The sequence below is a fragment of the Camelus ferus genome, chromosome 22 (genome assembly GCF_009834535.1).
Source record: "Camelus ferus isolate YT-003-E chromosome 22, BCGSAC_Cfer_1.0, whole genome shotgun sequence".
Lineage (NCBI taxonomy): Eukaryota > Metazoa > Chordata > Mammalia > Artiodactyla > Camelidae > Camelus > Camelus ferus.
In genome coordinates, this window is record NC_045717.1 from 18,014,873 (window position 1) to 18,041,787 (window position 26,915).

Here is a 26,915-nt window from a genome sequence, read left to right on the forward strand (position 1 = left end):
TCAGACATAATGATTTGCAAATATTTTCTCCCATTCTGTGGATTATTTTTTCATCTTCTTGTTGTGTCTTTGCACCATAAAAGTTTACTTTTGATGAAGCCCAGTTTATCTATTTTTTTCTTTTTTTCTTTGTGTTTGGGGTATCATATCTAAGAATCCATTGCCAAATAAAAGATCACAAAGATTTACCCCTATGTTTTCTTATAATGAGAGTTTTACAGTTTTAGCTCTTATAGTTTGGATCTTTGATAACATTTTAGTTAATTTTTGTATATGGTATAAAGTAAAGGTTTAACTTAATTTTGGCCTGTGATTTTCTAGGTGTAGCAACACTATTTATTGAAGAAACTATTCTTTCCCTATTGAATGATCATGCACCATTGTCAAAAGTCAGTTGACCATGGCTACGTGGGTTTATTTCTGGACTCTTTAATTCTATTTTCTATGTTTTTCCTTATGCCAGCACCACACTGTAGCTTTGTAGTAAGATTTAGGATAAGAAAGTGTGACTCCTCCAACTCTGTTCCTTTTTTTCAAGACTGTTTTGGCTATTCTGTGTTCCTTTAGCTTCCATGAGTCTTAGGACCAATGTGTCAGTTTCTTCAAAGAAGCCAGCTAGTATTCTGAAAGGACTGTTCAATTTCTATATCAGTTTGGGGAGTACTGCCATCTCAGCAATATAAAGTCTTCCAGTCCATGAATATGGGATGTCTTCCATTTATTTAGATCTTCTTTAATCTTTTTAAACAATGTTTTGTAGTTTTCATTGTGTAGGTTTTTTATAACTTTTTTGGTTGTTGTTAAATCTATTCTTAAGTATTTATTTTTGATACTATTATGAGTGGAATTATTTTCTGTAATTTTATTTCTGGATTGTTGTTTGTGTGTGTATCAAAATATAGTTGATTTTTGTATGTTGATACTGTAACCTGTAACCTCACTGAATTTGTTTACTAATTCTAAGTAGTTTTTTAGTGAATTCCTTAGAATTTTCTCCATACAAGATCAGTCATCTACAAATAGAGACAGTTTACTTCCTTTCCAGTCTGGATGCTGTTTAATCTTTTTTTGTTGTTTAATTGCCCTGGCTAGAACATCCAACACAGTTTGAAGAGCAATGTCTTCCTTTTCCTGATCTTGCACCAGTCTTTGATCAATAAGTATGATGTTAGCTGTGGATTTTTCATAGATGTCTTTTATCTGGTTGCTGAATTCCCTTCTATTCCTATCTTGTTGAATGTTTTTATCCTAGAAAGGTATTGGATTTTGTCAAATGCTTTTTCTGCATTTATTGAGATGACCATGTGGTTTTTGTTTTTTATTCTATTAGTGTGGTATACATTGATTAGGGGATATTAAACCACCCTTGCATTCCTGGGGAAAATCCTACTTGGTTACAGTATATAGTTCTTTTTCTATGCTTTTGGATTGGGTTTGTTAATATTTTATTGAGAATGTTTGCATCTGTATTCATAAGAGATACTGGTCTGTGTTGTGATGTCTTTGGTTTTGATATCAAGGTAATAATGGCCTCAGAATGAGTTGGGAAGTTTTCCCTCCTGTTTTTTGGAAGAGTTTGTGAAGAACTGGTACTCTTTTTAAGAGTTTGGTAGAATTTGCCTGTGAAGCCATCTGGACCTAGGCTTTTCTTTGTGGGTAGCTTTTTAAAGTACTAACTCTATTTCTTTACTTTTTTTTTTTTTTAACATTTTTTTATTGAGTTATAGTCATTTTACAATGTTGTGTCAAAGTCCAGTGTAGAGCACAATTTTTCGGTTACACATGAACATACGTATATTCATTGTGACTTTTTTTTTTCGCTGTGAGCTACCACAAGATCTTGTACATTTCCCTGTGCTATATCAATTTCTTTACTTGTTATTTGTCTGTTTAGATTTTTCTATTTCTTCTTGAGTCAGTTTCAGTAATTTGTGTCCTTCTAGAAATATATCCATTTCATGTTATCCAATTTACTAGCATACATTTATTTCTAGTGTTCCTTTTTAATCCTTTTTATTTCTGTAATGTCAATAGTCCCCTTCTTTCATTTCTGACTCCTGTAGTTTGAGTCTTCTTTTCTTGGTCAGTTTTGCTAAAGATTTGTTAATTTTGTTCATGAAAAATAACAAACTCTTGGTTTCATTGATTTTTTTTTTCTTCTTTTGTTTTTCTGGTCTCTGCTTCATTAATTGCAACTCTGATTTTGCTTGCTTTAGATTTAGTTTGCTGTTCTTTTCTCTAGTTTCTTAAGGTGGAAGGTTAGGTCATTGGTTTATGATTTTCTATTTTAATGTAAACATTTATAGGTATAAATTTTCCTCTGAGTACTACTTTCAACGTATGCCATAATTTTGGTGTATTGTATCCTCATTTTCATTTATCCCAAGGTATTTTCTGATTCCCCTCTGATTTTTCTTAGACTCATTAGTTATTTAGTAGTTTGTCATTTAATGTTTGCATATTTGTGAATTTCCCAAGTTCCTTTCTGTTACTGATTTCTAATTTTATTCAGTGTGGTCAGAGAATATACATTCTGTTATTTCAGTCCTTTTAAATTTGCTGAGGCTCATTCTGTGGCCCTAGTATATGGTCTTTTGTGTGCCTTGTGCACTTGAGAAGAATGGATGTTCTGCTGTTGTTGGATGGAGTGTTCTATAGACAATCTTTTATGCCTGTTTGGTTTTATAGTGTAGTTCAAGCCTTTAAGTTCCTTGTTGATCTGCCAAGTTCTATACATTATTGACAGTGGGATATTGAAATCTCCAGTGATTGTTGAATTGTCTCTTTTCTCCCTTCATTCTGTCCGTTTTTTTGTTTGTTTGTTTTGGGCGGGGGGGGGGGGCGGTTATTAGAGATACTTACTTATTTTTAGTAGAGGTGCTGGGGATTGAACACAAGACCTTATGCATGCTAAACTTGCACTTTACCACTGAGCTATTCCCTCCCTGCTCTGTTAGTTTTTGTTTTATGTATTTTGGTGCTCTGTTGTTAGATGTATCTATATTACAATTGTTATATCTTCCTGATGGTGCTACCCTTTTATCATTGTAAAATGTCCCTTTCCATATTAGTAACGCTTTTTCTTTTACACTCTTTTGTCTTATACTAGTATAGCCAGTTTAGCTTTCTTATGGTTGATGTTTGTATATCTTTTCCCATTCTTTTCCTTTTTGTGTATTTCTATCTTTGAATCTATTGGATCTAAAGAGTGTCTCCTATGGACCAACATATAATTCAATCTTGCTTTTCTATCCAGTTGGATAATCTCTGCCTTTCAATTGGATTATTTAATCCATTCACATTTAATGTTATTATTGCTATTATTAGATTTACTTCTGTTCTATTTCCCCTTTATTGCTTTCTTTTATATTAAATGAGGTTTTTTTTGTTTTGTTTTGTTTTTTAGTGTAACATTTTAATTTCTTTAATGGTTTTTTTGCATTACATTTTTGGGAAGTATTTTCTTAGTGGTTTCTCTAGGTTTTACCTTATACATAGTAACTTTTCAAATTCTCCTTCAGATACAATAACTTCATTTCAGTGAGATTAAGTTAATCCTATGTCCCTCTCTACGTAGGAGGTTTTTGTTGTATAAAGTAGTACATCTATATGTGTTACAAACCCAGTAATGTAATATAACATACATAATTCTTACTTTATATGATTTGTCTTTTAAGGAAGGTGGCAGAAGAAAGGAGAGCACTTACGTATTTCTACCTTTTGTTATCGTAGCCTTTTTATTGCTCTTTTTTGGTTTTCTTCATTTGGACTCTTCCTTTGCATTAGTTACCACCTGTAGTCATTTCCATATTAGCCCAATACTTTTTTATTCCCCCAACCTTTGTGCTGTTATTGGCAAATATATTACATTTCTCTATGTTATAGACGACATAATACAATTTTATATATTTATATTTAGAACTATATATTTTTTTAAATATTTAAATACAGTTTTATACAACTGCTTTTTAAATCAGTTGAGAAGACAGGAAAAGAAATTTGCATTTATAGCATCTTTTGTAATTACATAATTACTTTTATTGTTCTTTCATGTGGATTTGCATTATTGTCCGGGATCACTTCCTTTTAGCTTGAAGAACTTCCTTTGATATTTTGTATAAGGTCTGCTAGCAGCAAATTCTCTCAGTTCTTTGTTGTGGAATGTCATTATTTCACTTTCATTTTTGAAAAATAGCTTTGCTGGGCGTAGGACTTTTGGTTGACAGTTTTTTTCTTTGAGCATTTTAAGTATGTTATCCCACTGCCTTCTGGCCTCGTTTCTGAAGAGAAGTCAGCTTTAATGTTGTTGGTGTTCCCTTTTAAGTGATGATTCATTTTTCTCTTGCTGCTTTCAGGATTCTTCCCTTTTCTTTGGCTCTTAGCATTTTTATTATACTGTGTCTTTTTGTGCTTATTTGGAGTTCATTGAGCTTCTTGGATGTGTAGATTAGTTTTTCATCAGATTTGGGTCTTGTACAGCCATTACTTTTTCATTTATTTTTTCCTTCTCTTTTCTTTTCTTCTGGTACTCCCATTTATGGATATGTTGGGTCATAATGGTATCCAGGGTTGTCTGAAACTATTCATTTTTCTTCATTATTTTTCACTCTGTCCTTCAGATTGTATGGTCTCTACCAATCTACAGATTTGCCAGTTCTGCTAGTTCAAATCTACTATTGTGCTCTTCTAGTGAAAGTGAATTTTACATTTCAATTAATTGTATTTTTCAGCTCCAAGATTTGTATTTGTTTATTTCTTTATAATTTCTGTCCCTTTATTGATATTTCCTATTTGATAAGACAGCGTCATCATACCTTTTACTTCTTCAAGCATGGTTCCTTTTAGTTCTTTAAACGTATTTATAATGGCTGTTTTGAAATCTTAGCAGACGTTTGGCTACTGGCACAGGCAGTTTCTGTTGCCTGCCTTTTTTCCTGTGTGTGGATCAGAGCTTCCTTTGCATGCCTCATAATTTTTTGTTGGAAACTAGATGTTTTAGGTAACATATTGTGGCAGCTATTGGTACTAGTCCTCTTCTGCTCCAGGTCTTGTTATTGTATTTGCTTATCTCTTTAATGACTAGTCAAATTAGTATAGTGAAGCTTCTTTCATCCCAACAGTGTGAAGCCTCTGATTCTGTGCCTTGGAAGAGGAAGCCATGGGCAAGTGCACAGCCACCCTGGGATGACACTGATTTCCATAGGGCTCTATTTGTTTTTTTTCCCATGCTGTACCAAGCTGGTAATCTCCACAAGTTGTTGGCTGATTGCTCTGTTGTTTTCAACAATGCCTAGAGGCATTAAATTGCTCTAATCCAATTAAATTGTTCTAATCCAATTACATTGCATTAATCCAATCAAATTTAGGCTTCTTTACAGGGATGGTTTTTTGAGGTCATTGTCTGAGGTTTATTCTGAGCCCAGGGGGGCTCTTCTTGTCTGTTTTACTGGTTTTCTCTGGTAACCTGGATAGCCTTGTATTAATTTAATTTGTGTTGCTGTCAAATCTACCAGTCTCCTTGTAATTGCTTTTCTCTATATCCTCCAATGTTTGAGAGATCCCTTAGTCTTTAACTTCCCCACACTTTGGAAAATGAACTAAGTTCCTTTGGGAAGAGATTTGGGAATTCATTGTTTTGTTTTACAACATGACTTTCCCCCTGGGCAACCTCTCTGAGCCTAGTCTTCTGAGCTGCTGGAGGTGGGGACAAGAGTGCTTCTCTCTGACTGCAGTTTTAGAAGAGGTGAGGTGTGGGAGCAGCTGTAGCCTCTGGTTGACTTGGTTTGGTTTTCCTCTCTGGGTGTGGAACTCTGCTTTATGAACAAGCCAGGGCTAGGGCAGTGTAAAACCCGGTGTTCTCAGCATGCCATGCTGAAGGTCAAGCCCCCATTCCATGAGTGGGACTAGACAGAAGATAGCCCCCACCTCTCAGCTGAACTTGCCCAGAACTTAGCCTCAGCAGCAGGTAGTTAGGGGCAGGATGAGAAATGTTGACACCCTCCCTCTCCTGGGAAGGTGTATCCCTCAACTGTGATGAGCTGGGTGGAGAGGGAGGCCTGTGTTCTTGACAGCACTGTCTAGAGTAGGTTTTCTTCACTAAGCTGTATGTTCTTTAGGATCATTTTCAGAGACTTTAAATGGCTTTTTTTTAATAGTCTTTTATCAGTTTCACCAGGGAGCCAGTTCATGGCGCTTCTCAGGCTGCCATGCCAGAAGTCTGTCCTTTAATTAATTTTTAGGAAGCCTTTTTAACCTCAGTTCCAAAGATCTGGTAAGGATAATAACCAAGTGAAACTGTAGTTTATTTTATTAAAGAATGAAAGTGCTAAGTAAAATATTTGTAAATGTGTAATACACTATAAGTAAAATTTGTTTCTGGAATACAAGGATGGCTTAGTGAGAAATTAGCAACATTATCATTATAAATTACCAGAAATGAAAACTGTTTAGATACAAATAATGAGATTATATTCTTAGGAAAGCTGAATGATTCCAGTAAATATTCTTAGAATTAACAGAATTTGGTAAGAGGGTAGGATTCAAGATGATATACCAAAAGTAGTAGTTTTTCTCCATTCTAGTAATAACCAGTTAGAAACATAAAGGGGGAAAATGTATTCACAGTAACCACAAAATGTGTGGAATAACTAGGAATGTAGTTTTAAGAAGAAAGGTATGGGATCTTAAACTTCAAGGATATGAATAAAGACTTCAGTGAATGGGGGGAAATACTGTGTTCTTAAATGGGAGATTTAATAGCAAAACAAAATAAAGACCATTTCCCCCCATATTAACATGGACTGTGCAATTCCAGTCAAAATCTGGAGAGGAGGACTGGCTGAAATTAAAGTTTTATTTGTAGGGTTAAGTCTCATAGCCAGAAAAATTATACAAAGGTCAGTGAATTCAGGGACTTGCTTTAACAGATATAAGTTATTACAGAGCCACTACAATTGAAAACAAAAGTGATATTGGTACAGTAATAAAACTGTGGAACCAGAATAGAATCTAATGAAAGATCCCAGTATATTTTGGAACTCAGTATTAAAGTCAGTACAGGTCCCTTATCTGAAATCCTAGGACCAGAAGTTTTTGAATTAATATTTGGATTTCAGAACAGCTACATGGTATGATCACTAACATCCCCATCAAGATCTGGGAAAGTGCCTTATAGTTGAGTCATCAGTAATTCTTCAAGTAACTTGCTTAAGTGGGATAAATTAAAATGGTATAAAAATATAATGTCAGCTCATACTTTGCCACCGAATGAATTTTAGGGGGTAAAGTTTTTCCTTTTGAGGAAAAAGATTTGTAGGTAAGGGATTGTAGACCTCTGTGTCAGTTCAACGATGGAAACAATGGTTTATCTTTTTCTGGAAAGGAAAGTTGGACTCCTATCTCATACCACGTATTAAATTCTCAAAATCTTAAGTGTGGGGGAAAAAAAACCCAGATAGAAGATTATTTGTTTACATTGACATTGAAGGAAGCCTTCCTAAGCAAGCTGGGAAACCCAGAAACCATAGCAGAGATGACTTCATAGAAACGCTGGGCAGGCGGCCCAATGTGCATGTCAGAGCACTTGCTGGTGGGTAGGGGAGTGCCATGGGAGGCAGCATACATTCTTTTCCCTTTCATCCTACAGTGAAAATACCCAACAGTGCTAACATCTAATGCTGATGGGAGGGAGAAGACAAGTGCACTCTTTAGTACAGGTGGAAGCAGCACAACTTGTGGCTTTTTTGCAGAGTGCTCAGGCACTATCACTTTGGGGAACCTGTTTGGTAGAATTAAAAGTACCAGCATGGAAGTATTTTAAGTTTATTCTGGTGGGATTTGGTTATCATAGCAAAAATCTGAAAACAGTGTAAATGTCCCTCAGTTTGGAGACGTTCTCGTGTGTCCATCTGTGCACCTAGAGGGAGGAGGAGGTGTTGACGAGTGAGAAAGTCACAGAGGAACTGGTCTGTAGTAGTATCCTAATTTGTGCATCTTTAACTTGTTTCATTTCGAGCATGCATGAGGTCTATTAATATTTTTCCCAAGTAGTAGAGAAAAATATGTAAAGGAAAAAAAAGGGTGAAGGGAGGGGAAAGGGAGTAGAAACAGTGAGATGACTGTATGAAACGTGATGCAAAGAGTTGGCTAGGGTTGAGTAGCGGTGCTGGTGGTGAGTTTTCCCACCCTCCCCATCAGTTTTTTTTTTTTTCTTGCTTATAGCTTTATACTTGCCTTACTTTTATAACAGTGAAAGTAAGAATTGCCCTTCCTTTCACTACCAAGAAAACACCTAGCATTTTGGTGTAAGTCCTCCCAGAGAAAAAGGGTTCTGGCATGCTACAGTGTCCCATCACACCTCTTTCTTACTATGCCAGGGGAGAGATGAGCCCTGTTTTAAGGACTGCATGGTGTTCTTCTGAACGTCTGATTTATTTAACCACTTCTCCACTGCAGAACATTTAGTTCTTCCCAATTTTCACTACTGCAACCAGTGTGCGTGCATGTTTCCAATTCTAAACTTAGGCCAGGTTCTGGGAAGGAATTACTGAGAAATGTTTACTTTTGAGACATTCTGTCAAACTGATTTTCAGAAAATGAACAGTTGAGCCTCTCACCAACAGAGCAGAAATATCTCTTTTCAACCTTTACTTTTAGGGGTATAATTCTTCATCCTGGGAATCCTATGGATTAAAAGGCTGTATATCGCTTAAATATACTGTTTGACATTCGTATTCCTGCTTTTATATCCTCCTTGTTTATCCTAAACAGTTCTTTGCATATAAGGGCTGTTGACCCCTTGTTCTAGATTGCCTGTTTGGTCTTTAGTAGGTTTCTTAATTTGTTCACTGCTTATAACGTTTATGTAAGCAAATCAGATTTCTGCAGTACAGCTGTAAAGACATATATGTCTTTAATTAGTTACATACAGTAAGTATGGTGTGGAAAGATGGAGAATTGGAGCAAAGATCAAATCAGGTCGTGGCTCCGGGCTTGTACACAAGGGTGCATGTTAAGACCTATGCAGTCTGGTTGGAGTCGTTGGCTGTGCTGAGGAGGTGGGCTCTACCAATCTGACACGGGGAGGGGGGCGCTTTTGGGTGCTCAGAGCAGCCTCTCCAGCCCTGCCTGCCTTGCCTGCAGCTCATGATGGAGCAGTCTAAGAAGTCCTCACTCATGGTGGCTCGTAGCATCCTCAACAACAAGCTCATCAGCAAGAAGCTGGAGCGCTACCTAAAGGTGAGGCTCACGCCCCTGGTACGCCGGCCTGTCCCCAGCCACGGTGCCCAGTCCTGGCCCCGCGGGTCTTCCCTTTCTTCAGTATTGAACCTTTCTCCGCAGGGTGAGAACCCTTTCACCGACAGCCCCGAGGAGGAGAAGGAACAGGAGGAAGCCGAGGGCGGTGGCCTGGATGAGGGGGCACTGGTGGAAGCCTCAGGGGTCGCGAAGGGTGCAGAGGGCGCGCCGGCGCAGCCCCCGGTGCCCCCAGAGCCAGCCCCCGGGGCCGTGTCCCCGCCCCCACCGCCGCCCCCCGAGGAGGAGGAGGAGGCCGTGCCCCTGCTGGGCGGGGCGCTGCAGCGCCAGATTCGAGGCATTCCGGGCCTCGACGTGGCTGACGACGACGACGACGAGGAGGGCGGAGGGGGCGCCCCGTGACCCGGGCCTGGGGCGGGCGGGGCCCGCGTGGCCGAGGCTGGAAGCCGAGCCTAATAAAGTTATTACCATCCCACCTCCTCTTCCTCATTTGTGCTGCTCGGTCGGCGTGGGCAGGTATTGCTGCTGGGCTGTATGTGCCTGCGGGCGGGACCCAGAAGGAGTGCGTTGCGCTTGCGTACTGGAGGCTGGGAGGAGAAGGGATACGCCTGCGTACAGTGAGGCTCTGCGGTAGGACCCAAAACTCCCAAGATGCTACAAACACCTATCCGGAACGACGGGAAGGCCAGCTGGGGTAATAGGGGCGGGCCCACAGTGAAGTTCAGCCAATGGTAGCGCACGGGAGGAGTGACGTGTGCGCCTGGTCTACCAGTGGAGGACGGCGGGAGGTTCGTTGCGCGCATGCGTCCTTTGGTAGCCTAGAAAAAGGGGCTGCTGGCGGGCGGAGCTGAAGACATGGAGCACGGTTATGGAGGTTAGTGTCGGCGACTCCTTGCGGGTTGGGGCGAGAAGGCGGTCCCTGGGCACCGCCGCCGTCGCGCAGAGGGCCGCGGGCCGGGGCCTACACCCGAGTGCGGTTACCGCATTCCGGCCCTGCGGAGAGGCGGCCAGGTCGCGAGCGCGCAGCTCATTGGACTTCGGCGCTGTCGCTCCCGGGGCGCTGCATGCCGATTGGCCGGCGGGGCGTGGGGACGTTAGCGAAGTTTGGCTGGTCGACGCTGCGGCGGGCTTCAGGGGGCGCCTTGGGCGGTCTGGGCCGTTTCTCTTCCTCTGATCCGGCGAGGCCGGCCGGGCCCTGCGGATCCCTGTTGCGCGCAGGCCCGCCTTCCCTTTTGGAAAACGCCACAAAATGGCGGCGCCCGGGGGCGGAGCCATGGCGCGAGCTCGTGGGGCGCGGGGTTTGCGGCCGGGGACATAGGCGGGACTGCTGCCTCTTTCTGGGCAGTCGGTTCTGTCCCGGCACCCGCGGGGTTTGCGCGGTGTCTCCGCGCGGCACCCGTGGCCAGGGGCGCCGGTCCCGGAAGTCGTATGGGCGGCGCAGGTTCGGATCCTTCACTCCAGCCTCGCGGTGCAGTGCAGCCGGGCCTAGTGCGGCCTCTGCAGTTGTCGACCTCACTGGGCGCCTGCCGTGGACCTTGCTCGTGCTGGTCTAGGACAAGACAGTGAGAGTCAGATGCTGAGTATCGGTGAAACCTTGGAAACCCGATGTGCCCTGTGGTCGTGACAGATTGTTGGCGCTCGGTCAGGCATTCCCATGTGGTGGCCTGGAGATGCCAGGGGGAGTGTGTAAGAGGGAACAAACCTTTTCCCCACTTGGGTTTCAGGGCCTGCGGCAGCACGGACCTTCTCGGGCCGTCTACTTTCAGTCTCTAAAATTATCGCCTCCTGAGAGGCCTTTTCCTCTGTGCTGGGAGTCGCGTATGCCCACAGGGAACAGTTGAAATATGTAGTTGGGTAGAGCTTGACCAGGCGCAGATCCCTATCCAGGTGTATGAGGTTCCAGAAGCAAGCGATCTGATCTTGGCAGCAGCAGAGAAGGTGCGTGTCTTGAAAGGTGGCAACAGGAAATGCAGCAGAGACGTCCTGAGGTGCATAGCATACTTGGGTGTATCCAGGGTCTTTGGGTCGCTCAACCTGGGTCTCCAGTCTTTTCTGCCTTCTGACTGGGTCTCACCATTTTTTGCTTGCCTTTCCAACAGATCTTTCAACCAGTAGTAATTCTGCCTCATGCATGCCCTAGAGAGGTTCCCCCACGCACAACGGCCACTTCCTACTTACTAAAAATCTTTTCAGACTCAATTTAGATGTTGTGACCTTGGTGAATCCTTCTGTAGCTTTTTCATCTAGAGTTATTTTCTAGGACTTGCGGAGGCTTGATAGCTGGTCCCTGACCATAGCGGGCACCTAGATCTGGGTTCAGATACTTGTTCTTTTGCCCCTCAGTTCCATGTTCTTGGGCAAGTGACTTATCCTTTGGATCCTCTGTATACAACACGGTGAACGGTACCTATCTCAAGGGTCGTTTTGAGGTTACTTGAATAGCATATGCCACTTAGCTAGACCAGTGTCCCACAGTGCTGTTAGAATCACTGCTCTGCTTTTCTCCTACACAGAAGTGTGAACTTGTGTGACATGGAGAGGTCATAGCCTGCAGAGGGCAAACTTGAGCAGTGTGACTTTGGATCAAGTTCACTTACCTCTGAGCCTTAGCTCTCTCGTCGCTGAACAGCATTTGGGGACACCAGCTAATGGTTGCTGAGTACCCGCCATATGTTGGCACACAGTAGGCACTCAGCTGGTGGTTTGGGTTGTTCTGGTAGGAGAGAGAGGATGCTTTGTAAAGATAAAGTTGTATGACAGGTATGGATGGCCGCCTGTGCTCAGCTCTGCCAGGCTCTAGGGACACAGATGAAGAGGAGCCAGACAGATGGTGTAGTGGGGTGTCTGGAGGGGCAGAGGGTGCCACCACAGAGAAGGGTGCAGTCTGATGCCTTAGGGCTAGGCTGAAGCCCTGGAATTTGAAGGCCCAGGGGAGAACTGGAAGGTTCAAAGTCACACACAAGTGAGGCTTAGAGAGGCGCAGTAGTTGTCTCCGAATTTTCAAAGTTTGTTCCCAGTTGTAGGGTACTTATGGCTGCCTGGGCAGGGGGAGGGTTGTGGGCTCTGTCCTAATGATGGGCTAGCTGGTGGCCAGTCCTGTATCTTCCACAGTTGTGGGTTGAGGTTTAGGCCAAGGTCCCTCAGCAGGTAATGGACAGAACTGCCCCAGCAGCCTGTTCCTCTGCCCTCTTTTTTCCACTTTGATCTCAGGCAGGTGGAGTGTGGAAATGGAAGAGCCATCTGTGGAATGACTTTTAGGGGGATGTTGTGGTTGTGCTGCCTTCCTGTAAGGCTGGCCCTGAACTCCTTCAAGGAGATCCTTTATACTCCTTAGAGCACCTCAGGAGCACCTGTTCTCTGCTTTGACAAATAGGACCGGCAACCATAACTCACAAGTCTTCTGTTCACAGGCTATGGAGCATGGAGTGCTGGACCTGCCAACACCCAGGGTAAGTGGGACCCGCTTTTCAGGGAGGCATGGGCTACCCGCCCTCCCCAGCGTCGGCATGACATAGCTGCTGCTGCTGCTGCTGCTGATAGTGGACTGTAGCCAGGATGGGCTGATGGGGCGCTTGGGCTAGCCCAGGGATCAGGAAACCTTTTTTCGTAGAGGGCCACATAGTAAATTTTTTTTGGCTTTGCAGGTTTCTGTAGTGCAAGGGCTACCATAGACAGTTTATAAACAAATAGGTATGACTATGTGCTGATAATATTTACTTAAAGACGCTGAAATTTGCAAGGTATATATTTTTCATGTGTCACGGAATAGTCTTTAAGAATTTTTGGTGTTTTATTCTAAGTAAATTGTTGATGGTATCATTGAAGACTTTCATAATTAGTAGAGTTTATTTTGTAGATGTATAGGATTAAGCAGATAGTACATAGAATTCTGTATGCTTACCCTGCCTTCACCCCAGCACAGTCTCCCTTATTACCATCTTGCAATAGTGGGATATGTTTGTCGCAGTTTATAAGCCAATGTTGATACATAGTTGTTAGCTATAGTCTATAGTTTATATTAATGTTCATTTTATTATACAGTTCTATGAGTTTTGACAAATACATAAATGATAAGTCTTTTGTCAAAATTCTCATCATCATGACATGGTCATTCAACTTTGGTTTTGTTTTGGTTTTTTCTTTCCCAACCATTTAAAAACATAAAACCCACTCCTAGCTTGGACTAGATTGGCTCCCGGGGCCTGTTTGCTGACCCCATTCTGGAGCCTGTATCATGGTGCTAAGTGTTTGAAGGACCAGAATGTGCTCCCTGTTGGGGGAGGTTTTCTGAGCCTGGAACTTGGCCCTAGCACCACTGGAAGCAGGGTGGCTTTTCTGCCCATCACCAAGTTTCCCAGGAGGAGGTCTTCTGTGTTTCTCAGACACATGATGTTCCCTTGCTCTGTTGAGTTGGGGACATGATTTTCCACCCGTGCACTCTACATGCTGTTGGCTCCTGGTGAGAACTAGCCCTTTAGAAGGGCTCTGCCTGGGGACCTGGCCCAGGAGCCTCTTCGCTGGTGGCCCACACTGAACGAGCTTCCTGGAAAAAGGCTGCAGTGTCCTTTCTGTTGCCCTAGTGGAGGAGATCTGGCCTGCTTAGGAGAGAAGCCTTGATTATGCTTAGCTGAGTATTCTGTGGGAATGAGTTTTACAGCTAGTGGACCCCGGCCTTTCACGGCATTGATCAGCAACCAAAGGTGCCTTCTGGAACACTGACACAGCCACCCTCAGCCCACGCCCTGTGGATAGTGGAAGTGACAAATGTCCTTCAACATCCAGGCTGATGTAGGGGTGAGAGGACGCGTCTCGGCGCCTTCATTTTGCAAATAAAACTCTTGTCTGTTTTTGTTTCCTCTAAGGTGCCTATGGAACTAGTGTGGCCAGCTGGCAAGGTAGGCCCTTCTGGTGGTCCATGGCTGGTGGGTGGGCCTTTGATCAGCTACCTAGAGGGGCTGGGGTGCAGAGACCCCCATCTCCCGTCCTAGATGTGCTCCTAGCTGTCCTGAGGGCTCAGCGGGCTGGGCCTGAGGTGCTGAGGAGGGTTAGGGAGCCAGCCTTTAGGGGAACTTGCTGGAGGCAGCAGGTAGAGAGGGTTGTGGTTGTTTTCTGGGAGCAGCAGCCCTTTGGTGGGTCTGTCACTAGCCCAAATTGCCAGCTCCTGGGTTTTCAGCCACCTCTGGCTTTGAATGAGAAGCAAGTCTTAGGATCTGGTATAGAAAACCCACTGCTCAGAGTTGTAGGTGAGGCCCCTGCCCTCCTCCTGCTGCCTCTTGGCAGGTGATGTGTGCGGTGTGGGGTAAGCCAACAGCACTTGGTCCTAGGACTTTCTTCCTTCCCTGTGGGCAGTGGGTGCTTCTCCCCAGAGTTCTCCACCAGTTGCTGAGATCTGATTTGGCGCTTCCTCCGTCTGGCAGGTTATGAGAACTACAATTATTACGGTGCCCAGAACACCAGCGTCACCACAGGAGCAACCTACAGCTATGGCCCAGCCTCATGGGAGGCCACCAAGGCCAGCGATGGCCTGGCGACTGGGGGCCCTGCCATGCATATGGCTTCTTATGGCCCAGAGCCGTGCACCGACAATTCTGACTCCCTCATTGCCAAGATCAACCAACGTTTGGACATGATGTCCAAGGAAGGAAGCAGGGGCGGGAGCAGCGGCGGTGGGGAGGGCATGCAGGACCGGGAGAGGTGATTACAGGCCTGAGCCCTTCCCTGGGGGATCCCGCATACCCAGCTTTGTGCGGATGGGAGTGGGCACCTGCTCTTTCAGGGATGACTCTTCCCCCGTACCCTCTTGAGTATGGAGTACAGAAGTTGAGCCATTGTTGGGCTAGACATTTAATGGGACTTGCTGGTTTCCTGAGTGGTGGGGTTTAGGGTGTGACTGTTAACTAGACTATGTCAGACTCCTTATTTCTGCATCAGACGCCCAGCAGACCCTCCCCTTCTCATGGCCAAGGGCTTCATGCCCTTTGTTCAGCAATACTCAGAAGGGATGGTTGGTCTCTTGCTTTCTGAGCAAGGGATGCGTGGTGGCTTGGTTGTGCTGTTCTGAACGTAGGGCAGTCAGCTCTGCGGGAGGCGTTGAGGTCGTGCCTGGACAGTGTGGTGATGGGTTGTGCTTTCTTTGCAGCTCCTTCCGCTTCCAGTCGTTTGAGCCCTATGATTCCAGGCCTTGCCTGCCGGAGCACAATCCCTACCGCCCCAGCTACAGCTTCGACTATGACTTTGACCTGGGGCCTGACCGCAATGGTAGCTTTGGTGGTCAGTACAGCGACTGCCGGGACCCAGCCCGTGAGCGGGGCTCCCTCGATGGCTTCATGCGGGGCCGAGGCCAGGGCCGCTTCCAGGACCGGAGCAACCCCAGCACTTTTATGCGCAGCGACCCCTTCATGCTGCCTGCAGCCTCCTCTGAGCCTCTCTCTGCTCCATGGACTGAGATGAACTATGTGGGTGGGCGGGGCCTGGGAGGCCCCTCCCCCAGCAGGCCCCCGCCTTCCCTCTTCTCCCAGTCCATGGCCCCTGACTTCGGAGTGATGGGCATGCAGGGGGCGGGTGGTTATGACAACTCTGTGCCCTATGGATGTGGCCGGTCACAGGCCCGGATCAGGGATCGGGTAAGCCCTTGCCAAGTTCTAACCTGCCTTGTTTGCTTTTCTTTTTAAGAAGCTTTGTTGAGCTATCTGTAAGATTTACTTATTTTTAAAGTACAGTTCAACTTTTAGTAAAAATGTACAGAATTGTGCAACTTTCACCATCATGTAATTTTAGAATGTTTCCATCATCCCAGAAAGAAACCTCTGCTGTTAGCAGTCACTCCTTGTTCTCTCCCCCAGCCTCTGGCAACCACTAATCTACTTTCTGTCTCTAGATTTCCCTCTCCTGGACATTTCATATGAATGCAATCATAGAACATGTCAACTTTTTTGTCTGGCTTCTTTCACTCAGAGTAGTTTTTGTGTTTGAGGAACGGGGTTTTCCGACTATGTTGTTTGCTTTCTGAAAAGACATATTCTGTCCTCGTTCTCTGATCTTACAGCCTTTTTGTTCTTCATTTCTCTGGGGTGTGTTACCTGTCTGAGTAAGCGGTACAGTGGGATATGCTTGTGTCTGTAGCCCAGGTGGAGAGGGTTTGATCGCTGCGGCCCAGATAGCTTGGGCAGGAAACGGAAGCAGTTGCAGATTTACGACGAGCCAGACACCAAACAGGCCCGGGCTGACAGTGAAGGCGATTTTTCCGAAAACGGTATGCCCTGGGGGCCAATAGGCCTGGGTGGGTATGAGTCAGTTGCATGCTTGGTGTTCTGCCTGCCTGTCTGGACAGTGGACACATGGGAACTCAAGGGTGGCGTGTGTCAACCTGCACTCCCACAATCCCCACTGTAGTCAGGACAAGCACAGACACTCTGGACAGTGAGTCTGGGAGGTGAAAATGGGGTGGGCCGGTGCCGAGGAGCTGACTTTCCCTTTCCTTTGTGTCCAATAGATGATGGAGCTGGTGACTTCCGATCAGGAGATGAAGAATTCAGGGGTGTAAGTTCACCTTTACTGATCAACCTCCGGTGTCTCTAGTGCAGGGTTTCTTCCTTCCTTCAGTGTCTTTCTCACAGAGAGGAGGAACAGCTGCTGTGGTGGATCCCTCTCTGCCTCAGGAGTAGATTTAATAATCAGACTTGCAGCTAGGTTTCTATGAGTTTTCCACTTGTGGCAATCCTTCTTTCCCTGAAAACATTCCCAGCCCTCTCCCCAGCCATCCCTGTGTCCTCATAGCGATGTGCCTGGCTGCACACGTGGTAACTGCAGCGGGTGGCTGTGTGGGCCTGGGCTTCCAAACGTGCACTGAAGGCTCTTTTGCTGCCAGCACCAGGCTGGTGCTGAGTGCATCCTTGTCATTCACCTCTTAAAACCAATCACGGGAGATGGGTGTTAAAGGCTGGCTCTCAGCCAGGACCGTGCATGAGCGTGTGGGGAGAGGTCCTTTGCCACCCCCTGCAAATTCTGGTCCGAGTCGGGGGTAGGGCCTGGAGATGTGGGTATATGGAGGCTTCATCCAGGTGCTTCTGAGGGTCGTGCTTGCTCCCTGTCTGGGTTGCTTAGATCTTCAGCTTGTGAATCTCTGCCTGTCTACTGATTGATAATGTAATCTTCAGCTCAGTGTCTAAGGAATGGGCTTCAGTGCTGATTTTCAGTTAGATGAGTCATTTTTATCTATACCTGACTTGTTATAGTCTTTGGTAAATGTAAACAAATAGCTGAGAAACTTCATAAAGCCCATCTTCATTAAAGAACACTGGAACTGGTCCAAAAGGGGGTTTCTTGACACAGTTGATGGATGGGCTCTTGGCCTTCCTGTGTGCAGAACTGTGCATTTGCCAGAGGTATTTCTTTACCTTTAGAAAGAATTGAAATGTGGTCAGTGACTTTCTTAAAAAAAAGCAAGTTAGCATCATCACAAAATTTCAGAAGGCAACCAGGACTAGTGATGGGACACTCACTCTCTGTCCCGTGGCCCTGGGACTTGTCCTGATACATTGTGGTGGTGTCCCTGGTGGCACAGTGACCACCAGGTGGTGGCAAGGAGCTAGGCTGGTTGTGGAGAATTCTGGAAACTCCCCCTCACAGTCCAACTTTGTGCCTATTTTTAGGAGGACGAATACTTCGACTCCGGGAGGCAGCGAGGTAGGCATCGCCCAGCATCCCTTTGAGCTTTCCTGTGTCTGCCCAGCTACCCTGCACTCACCGCCTAGCTCCCAGCTGGGCTGGGCTTCTGAACAACCCAGGGCCTGGATGGAGGGGCTGGCGGCTCAAGGCAGGAGAGGGGCCATGGCTGCCCGGTGGGCCTTTGCCCACCACTCACCCTGAGGCTTTGCTTCGGTGTTTGGAGCAGCACTTGCTGGAAACAGGTCTGTTTGCCTCACTTGGTGCAGGCTGCGGAGACGGGGAAACTCACCTCTGGGTGTCTGCAACAGCTCGCAGTGGCAGGGAAGGGAGAATCTCAGAGATGCAAGAGGGAAGAAGCGGCGCCATCCGGCCTGTCTTCTCTGTTCTTCCATTGGCCAATGCAGGTCCCTATACTGTTTTCTCCTGGGCTTCATTCTGTCCACAGTTCCCTTGCTTGCCAGGCCAGGGCCATGCTCTCAGCCTCTGTGATGGGGACATCGGCACTGCGTGGGGCAGAGTCCAGACACGGCCCGGGTCGGGAGCTCGGGGTGGGGAGTCCTGTCAGGCACACTCAGACACGGATCCTCCAGAGGCAGTCACTGCTAAGCAGGTCCCACCAGTTCCAGCACGGGAGGCCTAAGAGTCCAAAATAAGTGGCAAGAACAGAGCAACATAACCCCTTGGGGGGACATGGAGAAGCGTGAGACATGGTGGCTTTGAGTTTACCCACAAGCCACTTGTTTCTTTCCCTGTCCCCACGGGTCCGTCCATAGCTGGTTTCCCTTAAGACTCGGAGACTGGCTCCTTTGTGGTTCTGCTCCCATGAGTTCTGAAGGCCTCTGGCTTAGATGCTCCTTCTCTTACTTGTTCAGGTTTGACCAACCCTCTGAGGTCGTCCCACCCTGTTTATTGAAGTGATTATGTCTATAGCATGGGACCACACAGAACGTTTAGCAGCTCGTGCAGTGGGGTAAATGCTAAAGCAAAGGTGACATGTTTATTGCGCGCAGGTCCTGCTACCTACCCGGGATGACTTTGCTATTAAACAGCAGTAATAGTTTCAGGCAGTGACCTCTTGCCAAAAATCCCACACGCCCTTTTGAGAGGCTTCTGAGCAGCGCACGCCGGTCGCCATCTTCGTGGGACAGTCTCGTGACTGGCATCAGGGGTAGGGGTTACAGTTCAGATGCTTATCCAACCTTTTTTCAGTGTCTGGCCCTGGCCCTGAGCCGCGGTGACCTGGCCTGGCCTCATGCTGGGACTCTGGGCTGCACGGCTCTCAGAGGAGCTCCTGCGCTGGCCCCACGGGATGGATGGAAGACCAGTTGGTCTCTTCCACTTTTGTTTCTGGGATTGCTTCCCGTGTATCCCTGGGAAAGCCCTAGAGCAACAGTTCTGTGAGTGAAAGATAGAGTTCAGGCCAGCAGGGGTTGTCAAACCTGCTGAGGCCCTAGTTCAGACGAAGCTGCCAGGACAGTTGTTATGGTCCACCTAGAGTGGGACGGAGGGCGGTAGAGTGGCTTGTTTTGTTTTCTGAGGCCTTCCGGCTGCTGCCTCTTTATCTGGGAAGAAAGGCTTCTCTCTCTCCTTAAGTAATGTTGGGAGAAGGCCCAGTGGTAGGGCCCTGGATTGGAAAAGCAAGACAGGGAAGGACAGAGAGAGCAGGTGGGCCATGGTGTGAATGGGATGGGCGGGTCGTATCCCTGGCCCATCCCGGCCTTATCAGGCCATGGGGAGTGAGATGACTCCCCTGGGAACGACTGAGGGTTCTCCTCAAAGGCCCATCCCCATTGGGAGCCTTTGACAGCCCCTTGGTGCCTCAGGGTGTCTGCACCCTGCCATGCGTGGAGGTGGCCGGTGGGGTGTGGGCTATGGTGGCCAAACTATGGTCCCCATCAAGGCCCTTGTGCTCGCTCCTCTGCAAGCTACTCAGAGCGTCTGGAAGGGACTTCTCTGTTGTAGGAGAGAAGGATGACGAGGATGATGAAGTGAAGAAGAGGAGGGAAAAGCAAAGGAGGAGAGACAGGATGCGAGACCGAGCAGCTGACAGGTGAGGAGGCCAGCAAGGTGGGAGGTCGGCTGGACCTAGGCACTGTCGAGACTCCCTTGGGCTCATCTGTCTTCTCTCCACAATGTAGGGGGGGAGCCTGGTTTGATCAGCTGACTCCAGGTGTCTGTGGGGAAATCCTACAGGTCCAGGGGGGACAAAACTTGGGAAATGTATGGAATCATATCCTTGCCAGTGGGCCTGTGTGGCCCTCTCATTCTCAACAGGGGGCTCTCTTGCCCTCCTGCAGGCCTATCAGGAGTTCCCTTGTCCCCTGGCATGTGTGTGTCATGTCAGACAAGTGAACTTCATTCAGCAGAGCTGCCAGGAAGGTGCTTTGGGTGCTTTGTCCAAATCCGAACCACCTGTGGAGTTCAACATAGCAGTTGCGTGTGTACAGATGCTACTTTCAAGATTTTGTCTCTAAATAGAAAAAAATACCAAAGTGCAAACTCCAAAGGGCGTTGGTGTGACCACAACATGCCCCTCTCCCTGTGAACCACCAGTGGCCGTGTGAGCATTTGGTTGATGAGGCCTTGCCCACATGTGGCGGCTACTCTCTGCCCAGGTTCTCTTTATGACCTGAGAGGGACTCCTTGCTCTTAAGGCTCAGATGGGTAGTAGTTTCCCTATGCAAAGAAATGCTTAGCAAAAGACCTAACCGTCAAGGCTGAGAAGTCAGGAACCAAAAAGTAGGAGCTTCCAGTTACAGAGTTCATTGAAATCCTTGCTTTTAAACAGATGATTAAAATGATGGCTATGTTAGATCAATTTTCACGCCACATGGTTAACTGAGATGACTTTTTTTTTTTTTTTTTTTGAGATGACTTTTTTAAAGAAATCTTTAGATTGCCCTAGTCACTGAAGATCCTCAAAGAGACTTGGGAAATCGTCATGGGGGAGGTAAAGATGCAGCAGGGAGCGGGAACCATGTATTTCTTTGGTAGCTTCCTGACAGCCCTGCACGTAGGGCAGGGCACATTTTCCTCATCACTCTTTCAAGGGTATCTGCAAAAGCAAGCATTGCCTTGTGGCACTTGTCCAGAGATCAGAAACCAGACATCGGGGCCAGGAGAACTCTTGGGTTGGCAGAGGAGGACTCCTGAGTGCCCAGGGCCTGTGATGTCACCCCAGGTGGGGCAGAGCTGAGGGAAGCAGCACCCCGCTGTGTGGGAACTGGGGTCCGCAGGGCACTCTCCTTGCCATACGGCATGAATGCATTTGGTGAGACTTTGAAAGCATATGACAAAGAAACCCATAGAACTTGATGTGACATGTCTTTACATTGACTCCCTTTGGAGAATTATGTTAAATGGGGTTGCCTTGTATCATCTGAGTGGCTGCAGAGAGAAACATCTGAGAAGCTGTGGAGTAGGTATTAGGTCCCCAGAGCAGTGGGCTGCAGACTTAGGGAGTCCACAGTTTTGAAAAGTCTCCACCTTTGCGTGTTCTGTGTTCTTTTATGAGCCTTTAGGCCAAAAAGACTGGTGGTAAGGTGCTGCGTGAGTCATTTTTCTGAATGCTTGCAAGGCTGCACTCTCTTAAGATGTGGAAACTTGGGGTAACTGCTACTTGGATGCCTTGTGACAAGTCAGAAGTCTTAATTCAGAAATTGCTTTCCTATTTCCATTTTCGTTCTAACCAGAGGTGAACTGGTTATCTTTGCATCACTGCATTTCTTTTTGCTTCCTTCTCCAGGATTCAGTTTGCCTGTTCCGTGTGCAAGTTTCGTAGCTTTGAAGACGAAGAAATCCAGAAGCACCTGCAAAGCAAATTTCACAAAGAGACACTGCGGTTTATCGGAACCAAGTTGCCCGACAAGACAGTGGAGTTCCTTCAGGTAAGTCACACCTGGCTTCCATCACAGCGTTTCCCAGTGATCTCTCACAGAGAAGGGAAGGGAAATTAAAGGCCTAAACTTGGTCAAGATTTTTTTTCCAGAGTAACAGTGTACAAGTCCTCAAGTCAGAGGAATACCTGAGAGCTCCAGCCCTTGTGGGTCCCACTAGTTCTACACATGGAGCTCTCCGACAGCCGCCTTCCCATCCTTGGAGCAGCTGAGACAAGGCTGTCATCTGCCAGGGGCTTGGTAGCCGCCTGTCATGAGCTGCCTCTGGTGCAGTTGAAAAATATCCATGCATTCCACCTCTCATTTCATTTGGAGCTGTCTCCCAACCTCTCCAGGAATACATTGTGAACAGGAATAAGAAAATTGAGAAGCGGCGTCAGGAGTTGATGGAAAAGGAAAGCACAAAACCAAAACCAGATCCTTTCAAAGGTGAGTTGTGATCCTGGGGTGTGTGCTCTTCCAGGTAGTAAAGTCCAGCATAGGGTGGTTGAGAATGTGACAGGAAAACCCGTGGGGGGGGGGGCACTTAGCAGGTGAAAGAAGCCTTCAGGTGTGGCCTCATGTAGATCGTGGCTCTGCAGGCGGCTTATTGGAGTGATGTTAAGCACTCTGATTTTTCCTCCTTTGTATGAGGAGAAAGGACAGGAAGGGTAAGAAAAGTTGAAGTATAAAGTTCCCAAGTGTAGAGGCTGTTTGTTTTGTCTCCACAATACTGCTGGAGGGCAGGTGACACCTGTCTCAGATTCTGTCCTAAGTGACTCTTTAGAGAGGGGCTGCGGGGAGAAAACGTTGGCCTGGCCTTATTGGGGAGTAAGTAGGAGGAACAAATCACTTGCGTGCTGTCCCGAATCTCATAAGACTTGGGTTTCGTCAACAGGGATTGGCCAGGAGCACTTCTTCAAGAAGATAGAGGCTGCTCACTGCCTGGCTTGTGACATGCTGATCCCTGCACAGCACCAGCTCCTCCAGCGGCACCTGCACTCTGTTGACCACAATCACAACCGCCGGGTGAGTGCTCTCCTGATGCTGGGTGGGGCAGGCCCACCTGGCTGCCAGTGGGAGGGGTTTAGAACTTTCTGTGTCCTAAGGGGAATGCAAACATCTCTAAGGGCTCTTGCCATATTCCACCAAGTCTTAAATCACTCCATCAATGATTGTAAAATGCACCCCAGTTTCTATTAAAATGTGAAAAAGTGTATTGCTTAAAATTGACTAGATACAGTAGCTGAAATTCTCCTGAGTTGAGAATGTTCCCTGTAAACCACATGAGTAAATTCCCCAATTGCTGAAAAACTGGATTTTTTATATATAAGCTGAGGTTGAGGGCAGAGTGGCCTAGAGGACCGAGGGTTAAGGACTGGTTTGGTCCTTATTAGCTGATGGGGCCTGAGGCTGAATGTTTAACTCAAGGCGTTGGCAGACTTTTTCTTTTTTTTAATAAAGGGTCAAATCATATTTTTGGCTTTGCAAGCCATCTGCCTAACACCTCAAGCCTGCCTCTGATGGGCAAAAGCAGCCACAGACCACGAGTAAAGGAATGGCTGTGGCCTCACTGGCCTGCAGGCTCCAGCTTGCTGAACCTTGGGTTAGCATCTCTCTCCTTAGTTTACCCAACTACCAAATTGGAGATACCAATGCCTGCCTACCCATCTCCCAGGATTACAGATCAACTGGAAAGCACTATACAGACAAGGGATTGTCATATGAATGTGTCAAGCTCTAAAATAGTCAGATGGTTGCAGCATTCATATTTTTGCTCTAGAATTTACTTGTAAAGTCAGTATACCTCAAAAAACTGAAAAGAAAATCTTGTCCTTTTCCACTACTAAGACTACATAGCTTCTGATCTGTTAATAGTCCTGTTTCATCCCAGCTTGTGCACATGGTACCTGCACATCAGTGGTGCGCCTGTGCTTTTACCTTTTTAGATTATCAGACTTTTCAACACCATTTCACAATCTGAGTTCCAGAGTCTTCTTTCTTTTTCATTACTGGAGTCTAGCATTTTCGGATTTGTCATGATGTGAAGATGTTAGTTGTCCCTCTGCATAGGACTGATCTCCAAGCAACTCAGTGTAGCCAGGCCGGTTTGTTGTCTTGCTCCTCTGTGCACACCTTTTTTTTAAAAAGACCATGTTTGATTGCCTTTGTAGTTGGCTGCTGAACAGTTCAAGAAAACAAGTCTCCATGTGGCTAAGAGCGTTTTGAACAACAGACATATAGTGAAGATGCTGGAGAAATACCTCAAGGTTTGTGCTTAGGCATCCAATAGCTTTTGAAATGGAAGATGAACTCTGTGGGTTTGGAGTAATACCCAGAGTGCAGGGTTTAGCATTTCTGAGTCTTTTGAAGAATTGAGAGACAGACTACGTATCAGGCTGGGGAATTCCACAACTGCGGGTTTCCTGAGACTCGACTGCTTGCCTAGGGACTTGGGGTGTGCTCCAGCTTGATTAACCTGTGCCATGCTGCTGACTCTCCATGAGAAACCTTGGCCATCTGCCCATAAAATACCAGGCAAATGATGATGAGATGCTTCAAAACAAAATAAAAACTAAGGTAGATGATAATTCCAGAAAGAAGCTAAAAAGCTTTGCTGGCAGACAACCAACAGTGAGATGGGGAATGAGGGGGAGGAAGAGCCAGTGGTGCCACAATCCTGAGTCTTAGTGGCCGGAGCAGATTGATTAAAAAAATTCCCAAAGAGGGTGCCCTAGAGAGAAGTCTGGTTGAAAGAGTCTCTGGTTCCTCCTTGGGAAGCCCGTTTTGCTAAATGCTTAGCCCCATGACCTCAGCATTTAGGGCTGGGAGTTAAGCTTCAGTGCAGCCTAACTAGGACGTGTTTGTCCTCCTCTCAGTTATTAGTTGCTTCAGTATTTGGCAATTCCTTCCATAAAAGGATAGATGCTAAATAGCCAGTTTAAGAACCATGTCTGATCAGTGTTTTACCTTGTGACTTAAACAGACTTAGTTTCTGGAGTCAGATGTAGACTCAACACCTTCTAAACACCGTACTTTAAAACACAGTTTCTAATCTGCTAGTGATAGTTTACTTTTCCTAAACTAGACACGGTTTTAGCATATGCTTATGAGAAGTTCAGCTTTTGAGAGAGTCAGGCTTGGATTGAATTCTGACATGTTTAATAGTTGTGTGACCTGACAAGATCTTCAAGTCTCATTTCCTTACCTGTAAAATGGGGATAACCTTCATGCCAGGGCTGTGTGCCTTAAAAAAAAAAGTCTTAACTTCCTATTATGAGGCTTTGTTTTTTCAATTGGGTTAAGAAAACCTAGGTCTTGTTGAATCTTTCTTCACCATTATTTGTTTGAATACAAAGTGTAAAATAGTTCCAGTAAGGCTTTTCTGAGATGTCTTTCCTGAATCTATAGGCTCTGAGCACCTGTAGGATTGACTCACTTGCTGTAATATAAAGTTTCTGTTGTTGACCAAGCATCATAAAACAAACTCCCAGCAAGCTGAGCATCCCTTGAGCTCTTATTTGGACAGTTCTTTGGATTGCGCTGACCTGTGTTTCCTCCTCTTGGCCAGGGTGAAGACCCTTTCACCAGTGAAGCCGTCGATCCAGAGATAGAAGGAGATGACAATTTAGGAGGTGAGGATAAGGAAGAGACACCAGAGGAGGTAGCTGCGGAGGTCTTAGCTGAGGTGATTACAGCAGCAGTGAGAGCAGTAGACGGGGAAGGAGCACCTGCTCCAGAAAGTAGTGAAATGCTGGCTGAAGGGGAAGCCACACCTGAGGCCACGAGTGGTCCCCACGCTGAAGAGCCGCTGGAAGCAAAGGCACCCTGTGGAGTGGCATCTGAGAAGGGTAACGCCAAAGCAGAGGCCAGAGGTGAAGCTGCTGAGGCCGGAGGGGACGTGGAAACCCTGGCAGCAGAGGCGGAAAGCACTCTGACGGCCACGGCTCCTGCCCCAGCTGCCACAGAAGCCGACGGAGAACAAACTGCTGCAGAGTGCAGAGATGCTCTTCCCACAGAATGAGCCTTCTCTCCCTGTTTCAAGGGATATGTTGTATAGTGTATTGTTCTTTCTCCTTTGGTTCATGAGCAGTACTAGGGTGTTACTGGAATAGTCTTATTTTGGTGAAGAGACCCAGCCATTTCCTTCAGAAAAGTGTACCTCACAGGCTTGTCTTGCAGAGCTGTGTGGCTTTTTGCCCTGGTTTGAAGGCTGCAGAAGTTGTACATTCCCCCAAGCAGCTGTAACATTTCTTTACACTGCAGTTGGAATAATAAAAATTTGAGTGATTAGATTTTGATGATATTTTGCTTGTTAAGTATAGCTACTGGCTAAAGGCTGCCCCCACCCCTCCTTTCAAAAATTTTTTTTGTCTGGGAGCAGCTCAATACTAGAATATATCTTGCTTTATTTTGCAGAGGTGGGGAAGGGAGCTAAGTTTCAAGAATTTGCTATGGCTTCCTTTTTAAACCTCTGCTTCTGTGGTGCGCTGCATGGTGTGTGGTCCTCCCTCACAAGATGTAACAGAATCCTCTTAACTGTGATGTTGATTCTGTCACATCAGTGAACTCTAAAAGGCCTGATGAATCTGGCACACCTGCACCATAGATGGACACCCACTTGCCCCTCAAGAATGAGGACACTTTGTGTAGGGCATTATTTCCCAATCTTTCATCCTTGGTGAATCGCCTTTACAATCTTTTACCTCATTTGTATTCCATCTCTGCATTATTTCAGGGTTTTGTGTTTTGTTTTTTTTTTTCTTTAAATTGAGTTTACTTCTAATTAAATACATTTAAAAAGAAAATGATGTCACTCTCATGAATGGAAAACCAATATAAATTGCCATAGACAGACACTACCTATGAAAAATAAATAATTTAGATAAATACTATTCCTTTGGAAGTTTCTGAGTCTGTGAGAGAGGAAAGCTAGCATGTGTTAAAGGGTAGTAAACAACAGTTATACTTCCATATAATCAAAAGAATTGGAAGGTACCTCCCTTTGGAAATATTGCTGGGTCTGTTTTCCTATAAACCTTCAAACTGTCACATTTGGGGAAGCACTGGCCAGTGGGAAATTATTTGTAAAAAGAGGCAGTAAAATACTTGATGAGCATC

At 46.0% G+C, this 26,915-nt stretch overlaps 2 protein-coding genes and 1 long non-coding RNA gene across 9 annotated transcripts in view; 2 read left to right on the forward strand and 1 right to left on the reverse strand.

Moving 5' to 3' along the window:
• AKAP8L (A-kinase anchoring protein 8 like) overlaps positions 1–9,727 on the forward strand; it is a 28,140-nt gene extending 18,413 nt beyond the window's left edge. For 3 of the 5 annotated variants that reach the window (XM_032465420.1, XM_032465419.1, XM_032465421.1), the window contains 2 exons: positions 9,142–9,237; positions 9,340–9,654. In XM_032465420.1, coding sequence (XP_032321311.1) covers positions 9,142–9,237; positions 9,340–9,654 — 411 coding nt within the window. Of the gene's footprint in view, positions 1–9,141; positions 9,238–9,339 lie in introns of all 5 variants that reach the window. The other 2 variants (XM_032465418.1, XM_032465417.1) reach the window with 1 other exon arrangement.
• A 286-nt stretch (positions 9,728–10,013) lies between these two features.
• On the forward strand, positions 10,014–26,915 carry AKAP8 (A-kinase anchoring protein 8). 3 transcript variants are annotated; one of them, XM_032465414.1, is made up of 14 exons: positions 10,014–10,126; positions 12,663–12,701; positions 14,115–14,147; positions 14,670–14,946; positions 15,392–15,875; positions 16,375–16,504; positions 16,745–16,791; positions 17,904–17,937; positions 19,882–19,969; positions 21,665–21,806; positions 22,151–22,244; positions 22,693–22,823; positions 23,969–24,064; positions 25,366–26,915. In XM_032465414.1, the coding sequence occupies exons 1-14, from the start codon at positions 10,108–10,110 to the stop codon at positions 25,816–25,818; spliced, it is 2,067 nt and encodes a 688-aa protein (XP_032321305.1). In that variant the 5' UTR covers positions 10,014–10,107; the 3' UTR covers positions 25,819–26,915. The 3 variants fall into 3 exon arrangements, with proteins under 3 accessions (XP_032321305.1, XP_006194670.1, XP_032321307.1); XM_006194608.3 differs by lacking the exon at positions 10,014–10,126 and adding an exon at positions 10,204–10,693; XM_032465416.1 differs by lacking the exon at positions 10,014–10,126 and adding an exon at positions 10,724–11,190.
• LOC116659024 lies at positions 15,945–18,342 on the reverse strand. The gene is made up of 2 exons (XR_004314297.1): positions 18,209–18,342; positions 15,945–17,648 (listed from the first exon to the last, which is right to left on the reverse strand). It is a non-coding gene; the product is annotated as an uncharacterized LOC116659024 (long non-coding RNA).

Bases quoted from the DNA above. Each gene is read 5' to 3' on its own strand.
- AKAP8 (XM_032465414.1), top strand. The intron at 14,148-14,669 runs GTAGGCCCTTCT...TCCGTCTGGCAG, and splicing joins TAGTGTGGCCAGCTGGCAAG to GTTATGAGAACTACAATTAT. The intron at 17,938-19,881 runs GTAGGCATCGCC...TCTCTGTTGTAG, and splicing joins CGACTCCGGGAGGCAGCGAG to GAGAGAAGGATGACGAGGAT.